Here is a 7,690-nt window from a genome sequence, read left to right on the forward strand (position 1 = left end):
AGTTCAGATTGCAAAATATGTCACAAACCTTGCCATTGTATCAATGGTTAATTTATGGATTTGAGGAACACAAGCACTTATCTATTATAAAGTTGTTGATTGTCTTTTCTTGCATCTTTTTAGGTACTTTGTTATCCTCTTTTGTCTGACAATGTTAAGTATCTTGCAAAAAATTATTTAGAAGAATTTATAAGAATTATTGAACTAGTCAGATAGTTATACAGTATCTGTGGAAGGGGTTAAATGTTTTGATATCAAACATCAGAACTGGATAGTTCTAATTTTATTGGATGATTACAAAAATGAGACTATTATTCTTAGTGGAATTTAAAACATAGGTACTCATTTCTACTTTTAAAAACCCCCAAACAGTTGTAACATAAATCAGACTGTGCCATTTTACTTTTAGCCATTAAAAAAAAGAAACAGATAATCATTCCTGAAGCTCCTTCGGGACAATGTTTTCACCAATAAAATGCTGCATTATGTTTTTGAAACACATTGGTACAGTACTGATCAATTTTCCATGGGTTGGGATAGTCAGTGGTGAGACGACGATGAAGAGTAAAAGATCAGGTGCAAACGGGGCAGAATGTTAAAAAGGTTTCCAATTATGATAGGAAATGAAGGCTTTGCCAAAGTTCATTCCATGCGAGGGATCTAATCTGACAGAAATTTTGACAACTGCCTCCAATATTCAACCAAAAAGGTATCCTTTCGAAAAAGAAAAGCCTGTGGCATGGCTACCAACAAGGAATATAATTTTCAGTGGTAACCAGTAATCTGGCAGTTTACAAAATAGGTTCTCAATACATTTGTGCATGTTTGATTAAAGCCACATGTTTGATTAAAGCCACAGCATGAATAACTAAATCCACATCCCTCTTAAAATTGAATGAGCGGGTATCTATCACCAAGTAGTAGCAGTTCCTCACATTAAGACGCCAATATCAGGACAGCTATAAATTCATTAGTTGTGGGAGCAAAATTGGGCCATTCGACCCATTAAGTCCACGCCACAATTCAATCATGGCTGATCTATCTTTCCCTCTCAACCCCATTCTCCTGCATCCCCCCTGTAACTTTTGACACCCTTACTAATTAAGAACCTCTACTTCAAAATGTGCACTTACTTCACCAAGTAGTTTGCAGAATTAGTGCACAATTCAATTGTTTTTAAATATCAAAAAATCACTGACTGCTGAACACTGGGAAAAAAAAAATCCCAAATTGAATAAATAACCAAAAGTTTCAACCCAAAATATAAACAAAGCTGCCAGGAAAAACATTAATTTGATCAGGCGTGTTACTTGTGGCCAAGGCAGTGGTATGATTTATTCAGTGTATTTATTAAGAGCCAACATTTTATATAAATATAAAGATTTTTTTCTAACTAGTGACAGGAAGTGTCGTAAATGCAGATGGTAAACACATAAACCACAGATCCATTAAAAGTCCTTCAGTTATAAAAACAAATGTTACACAAAGCTGTTGATCTTTAATGAACACCTAAAGTGCATTTCTTAAAGCCACTGCACGTCAAACAAGATATTTACAGAATTGGTACAGTAAAATATCAAACAGCCTCATATCATTAAAGAAAGCTTTTACCATCTCAATGCAAGGTCTTTGGAGATTTAAATCAGACAGTTTGTTTTAAATAACAATTACATTTTAGCTTCAAGAATTAATTGCCATATCAATTCATTCGTTTTTCAAAACATTTTGCTTGCAACAGATAGGTTTAGCAATGATGAACATAATGATTCTAAACTGATCTGCCTTTTTGAATTTGGAAAACACTGGAAGTAAACGAGATGCTAATAAACAAAATGTTTTGTGCAAACTATTTATAGACTTTACCATGCCAGATATTCTCTGCATTCGATATGTCACCCAGATTTCCTTTCAAATGCGTGAACACTTCAGTGATAAAAAATGCCCTGTGCTTTTATACACATGAACAGCCAGCATTCCGGTATCCAATCAACGTGCCACATCACCTAACCCCAAACCTTTGAAATCTAGACTGGGTAAAATCTTGGAAATAGCAAATACATATTTATCAAAAACTTTCATAGAATTTAAACCTTTGTGGCCGTGACAGAGAGAGAGGAAAATGTAAAGTTGTATTTTGGTAATCTTCTTTAACCAAGGTTCTAAATGAAAAATAATAGGTTTGCATATATTTATTAATTGTAGCCACCTGGCAGATTTTCTTGGTTTTCTTTAGAGGAAGAGCTTCCACTGCAAGCTCAAAACATTAGTTCAGAATAATCCCTGACCTTCTTTGTCAAAAAAGAAAATCAACAGTGAACCGTTTTAAACATGCATGGTTTCTATAAAATCTGTGCCACTCTATTTTCATACAAATTTCAGTAATAATTTCTAAGTGTAAATTTTATAAACATGAAAAATGTCATACAATAAAAGATGGTCCACAAATATTATACACCTAGCATCCTTACATAAAGAATCAACAAGTTACTCAATAACTCCCATGTTGGAAAAGAGTTCTGCAAAGGAGAGCAGCAAGCTACAAAGGAAAATAGAGCTACAAACAAATTGGGAAACCTCCTACTTCCCCACGGTCCCTCATTATGGAATTGCGTAATATGTGCAAACTTTTCACCTATATTAAAGGACAAAATCTAGGTGTGGTTGGTTGTTATCGTCCCTCTCAGCCCCAAAAAGCTGCACATTCAGACCTTTCCTAACTTTTCACTAAAGACTCAGCTGGTCACAACTAACTGTGGGGGTAGTTTTGTTTTTTATATCAGTACTAATATGTAGGAAATATTGCAATCATTGAAGCAAATTAAATCTCCAAACAAAACCCGTAGAAAGATGGCATCAAAATAATTCATGTCAAAGCTGACCCAATCAGCTTCATTACGCAAATTTTACAGTTGTCAGCATGTGCAGACCTACATAGTTTTTTGTTTATTCCACATCTCATGTCACAGCTTATATAATGGCATAAAATCCAATCTCCCCATGCAACACTGTTTAGAAATCAGGGCTTCATGGCAACTTGTATATCTGTAACAAGAACAGACTAATTGTATGTTCCCATTGAAGAAAGAATTGCAATGCTGGAAAAATCGAAGGTGGACAAAAATTCTGGAGAAACTCAGCGGGTGAGACAGCACCTATCCCTTCGCTCCATAGATATTGCCTCACCCGCTGAGTTTCTCCAGCATTTTTGTCTACCGAATGCTATGTTCCTGCGTCATTATTAAAAAAAACTCTTCTGTACTCAAAGTTCAAGGTCAGTTAAACATCATTGCAGATTTTAACTCCTCCCTTCACAAAGACTTTCACTTATGACATTGTATAATGTTCACGCAACTGAGATATGCACTTGTACGCAACCCTTACACTACAAATTATGTAGGTATAGCACTTTTGTGCTCGACTTTTCTTTAATACCAGTAGTAGCTCATTTTAAATATTCTTCCAAAAACAAGATTTAGTAACCTGTTCCTTAAATTTCTTACTTCAAAAAAGAGCAGTTAAACACTTAAAATAACCATCTGTAGCAGCCATTTCCTCCCAACAAGTTTTGTGAATATTCCTCATATAACAATAACCATATGGTCAACAAACAAATATTTTCAGTGTTCAGTTGGCTTATAAAAATAGCCTTGTACTGTGGCAGGTACCTGGACATTTATGTCTAAAGTGGAAACACATAGCCCACATACACACAAACATGTTTGACCATTGGAAAGGCCAATTAACATAATACAGATCTAAATGTAATTTGGTCAGCAACTATGCTGACAGTCTTATGCTGGTATAAATGGTCTCGATACTTAGTTTATCACACCCACTTTCAACTGTGATCCCACTAAGAAAATCCAGTCTTGGCGCTCCAAAAACCTTTCACTTTCAACTTAAACATTGTTAAAAGGCTACAGATATAATGACCAGTGTAGAAACATCTCAGCTTTTAAATATACAAAACATTTTTGTATCTTCAACATTTGTAGAATCATCTCTTCTTTTTCTGTTGTTTCAACATCTTTCGCCTCTTGACAATCATTTCATAAAGTTTTTCCAGTCCTTCCTTAAGCCCATCTCCTATAATAGCACAGGTTGGTTGTAGGTGCCATGGAGTTGAGGAACTTAATTCACTCAACGCTAACAGTTTCTCCACTTCAGAGAGAGAGAGGCAGTTCCTGAGATCCTGTTTGTTGGCAATCAAAAGTACAGGCACTCCTTGGTTCTCAGAGCTCCTGGTTATTTTATGCAGTTCAGTTTTGGCTTCTTCCATCCTTTCCATATCTACAGAGTCCACCACAAAGATGATGCCATCTGTACAGCGAGTGTAGGATTTCCAGAGTGGTCTCAGTTTCTCCTGTCCACCTACATCCCAAAAATGAAAGGTGACTGGTTTGGAGTTACCCAATGTCACTTTGATTTTTTCTGAATTAAATCCTTTTGTTGGAACAGTATTGACAAATTCATTGAACTGCAATCTGTACAAAACAGTGGTCTTTCCAGCACAATCTAAACCCAGAATAACAATGTGCAGAGATTGAAAAGATGGAAAGTTTGATAAAATGGGAGTTTGATCTGAAAGTCCGTTACCCATCTCAGACTCGAAGTACAAGGGAAATGCAGATGTTTGCACTGAAAGATGTTATTTCCAAAGGTTGCTGATCGCAATGTCTTCAACTACGATAATCCAAGGTAGTTTCGAGATAAACTATCTCTGTACGGGAAAAAAAGAAATGTATTATATAGCTACATAACCCAGATGATACATCAACAGGTAAAAACACCAACAGGTGATCTAGACAGGATTTCAAAGATTTCTAAAATGTTGTTTTAATTTATTGACTTACAGTACACATTGCATCAATTTATGAGTTTTGTTTGATGTCCGTAATATAAACGGCAGGATAAATTTAGGTTAACGCTACCACCATATCCAAGATCACAAGATGAGTTATGGTATTCGGACACAAGAGAATAAAAATGTAATTCCATTTCAAACAGACACCAATGTAATTACAACAACACTGATGTTCCTTTCTGAAACAAATCCTCAAATCAACGTCAAATTTCCTTTAACAACAGGCGTAAAAGATGAAATAAATCCTTAAATGATTTTATAGGGCGTTCACTCAGGTCACGTAATGCAAAAACGACAGTGACGAAATGTGAATAAACCCATTAATGTAAACTAATTACTATAACAATAAGTTATAAGTGTATATAAACTAAAAATGTATCTTTACTTTAGTCACTACATTCTTATGCATCGGTCAAATTACAACAAATCCCGATCTCTCCCATTTGATTTTAGTACCCGAAAACTTCAGAATTTATTTCTTAAACCCTTTGCGATTAAACACCAGACAGATCGACAAATTAGAGCAGACTCACGCCTTGCTTTCACTACACCTTGCCCAACCTAGAATGGTAACAAGCCAAACAAAAATTCAAATACAGCGATCAAACAACCTGAAACCCCTCTACTATTTATTTTTAAACACGCATTCCATATATTCCTGAAGAAGGGTCTCGACCCGAAACGTCGCCGATTTCCTTCGCTCTATCGATGCTGCCTCACCCGCTGAGTTTATCCAGCATTTTCGTCTACCTTATTGTTTGCCCAAATAGTTTAGAAACTTGCTTGTTTTCACTACAATTTCGCACCTCAATCACATAATTGCACCCAACAATTCAACAAGTCGTGGAAGGACGACGCTGCGGACATCCATCCATCCAGCCTGCTGCAGCTGGAACTTAAATCTTTCTGCGCTGCTGTAAACACTCCAGTAAAGGCGATTACGCCGGGTCAACCAGGCTGCTCGGCACTCAGGGAGAGAGCTAAACCCGTGCACACCTACCGCCATTCGTTCTCTCTCTGTCTCTCTCTCCCCCACCCCCCGTGTTAAATGAATCACCCACCCTTAAAGGCTGTGAGACGACCGACCGACCGACCAAGCAAAAGCTCGCCCGACAAGAGGTTCAGCGCTGGTCTCGGCACCGTACCATGCCGGGGCTGCTCTCCGCTGTTGTGCGCCCCGGACCGCAGTAACCAAACCTCTTGGCAGCAGTGACAGTGACCCCAGAGCGCGCGAGCGCGGGCACGAGCAACACGAGGCCGCGAGCACGGCCGCACGGGGCGGGGCCGGGTTGGACGCGTTGGGCGAGATCGACATCGGCCCAGGCCAATGGCGCCGCGGGGGCGGGATCACCGTGTGGCAGCGGGTGTGATGGACTTGGGCTGCGGCCAATGGCGTCGCGGCAAAGAGGCAGGAGGGGGGGCGGGGCTGGAGGAAGAGTGGCCAATGGACGCAGAGATCAACGTTCCAGCCAGGTCCCGCCTCCGGCACCCATTGGTCACTCCCCCCCCTCTACCGCAACGCCATTGGCCGGAGCCCAGGTCAGTCACAGCCGCTAGCGCCCCGTGGTCCCGCCCCCCGGCAGATTTAAAGCAAGTGTCGAGGAGAGGCTAAAATTAGACACAAGATGCCGGAGTAACTCAGCGGCTGAGGCGGCGGCGGCAGCTCCAGCTCCCGGGGGGAGGGAGAGAGAAGGGGCGGGTGACGACTCGGGTTGGGACCTTTCTTCAGAGCTGCTAAAATTAGATCGGCTCGCGTGTCCAACTCCGCTCCAGTCAGTCGAGCCAGATAAAAGCTTCATTTTATTTTGAAGATAGACCCAACTCAGCGGGTCAGGCAGCATCTCTGCAGACACGGAATGGGTGACATTTCGGGCCGATTCCATTCCTTCCCTCCTGAAATGCTGCTTGACCCGCTGAGTTACTCCGGCATCTTCGATTTAAACCAGCATCTGCAGTTCTTTCCTACACACTACATTTAATGTTATTCCTTCCCGCCCACACCATCATAACAGCCACTAACACGACAACCTAAATGTGTAGGAAGGAACTAGATGCGGGTTTACACCGTTGTTAAGACACAACGTGCTGGAGTAACTCAGCGTGTCAGGCAGCGTAGGTTACACAAAAAAGCTGGAGAAACTCAGCGGGTGCAGCAGCATCTATGGAGCGAAGGAAATAGGCAACGTTTCGGGCCGAAACCCTTCTTCAGACTTTATGTATTCTAAGCTGCATAACTTGTGTCAGGCAGCGTCTCTGGAGAGAAGGAATATGAGACCCGTCTTCAGACTGAGTCAGGGGAGACCAGCTCCTCTATAATCTTTGGGGCAGACTGATCAGGAAGGGTAAGATGTGCAAACGGGACATCAAAGATGAAGCGAATCAAGGAAAAAGAAAGGTAGATTAAAATGCTGGAGAAACCCAGCGGGTGAGGCAGCATCTCTAAGGAACGAAGGAATAGGTGACGTTTCATGTCCTATAGATGCTGCCTCACTCGCCAAGTTTCTCCAGCATTTATATCCACCAATTCTCCATTGTTGTCCTGGGACAAAGGTCTCTGCCCGAACCGTCACCCATTCCTTGTCTCCAGAGATGCTGCCTATCACGCTGTTACTTCGGCATTTTGTGTCTTTCAATAGACGAATGAATGTGTATTTTAAGCTGCATAACTTGTGTTGAACGAGAGGTCTCGTTGCCATAAAACTGCTGCAGTTGCTAACGGCTCGCCAGCGCCCCCTGGCGCCCGCGCCCCCGCCGCACACCGCGCTCGCCCCATTGGTCGCCTGGAGACCGGTCGCCTGGAGACCGCGGCGGCGCTTGGTTTGAAAA

At 41.0% G+C, this 7,690-nt stretch overlaps 1 protein-coding gene across 3 annotated transcripts; it reads right to left on the reverse strand.

Moving 5' to 3' along the window:
• Positions 1-1,310: 1,310 nt before the first annotated feature.
• arl4aa (ADP-ribosylation factor-like 4aa) lies at positions 1,311-6,100 on the reverse strand. 3 transcript variants are annotated; one of them, XM_055661941.1, is made up of 2 exons: positions 5,926-6,100; positions 1,311-4,720 (listed from the first exon to the last, which is right to left on the reverse strand). In XM_055661941.1, the coding sequence occupies exon 2, from the start codon at positions 4,598-4,600 to the stop codon at positions 3,998-4,000; it is 603 nt and encodes a 200-aa protein (XP_055517916.1). In that variant the 5' UTR covers positions 4,601-4,720; positions 5,926-6,100; the 3' UTR covers positions 1,311-3,997. The 3 variants fall into 3 exon arrangements, with proteins under 3 accessions (XP_055517916.1, XP_055517923.1, XP_055517931.1); XM_055661948.1 differs by having other exon boundaries at positions 6,010-6,092; XM_055661956.1 differs by lacking the exon at positions 5,926-6,100 and adding an exon at positions 5,671-5,816.
• Between the last annotated feature and the right edge of the window lie 1,590 nt (positions 6,101-7,690).

Source organism: Leucoraja erinacea, chromosome 2 (genome assembly GCF_028641065.1).
Source record: "Leucoraja erinacea ecotype New England chromosome 2, Leri_hhj_1, whole genome shotgun sequence".
Taxonomy (NCBI): domain Eukaryota; kingdom Metazoa; phylum Chordata; class Chondrichthyes; order Rajiformes; family Rajidae; genus Leucoraja; species Leucoraja erinaceus.

What these genes read in the sequence shown, in the direction of transcription:
- arl4aa (XM_055661941.1), bottom strand. Translation starts at nt 4,600, where the DNA reads ATGGGTAACGGACTTTCAGATCAAACTCCCATTTTATCAAACTTTCCA.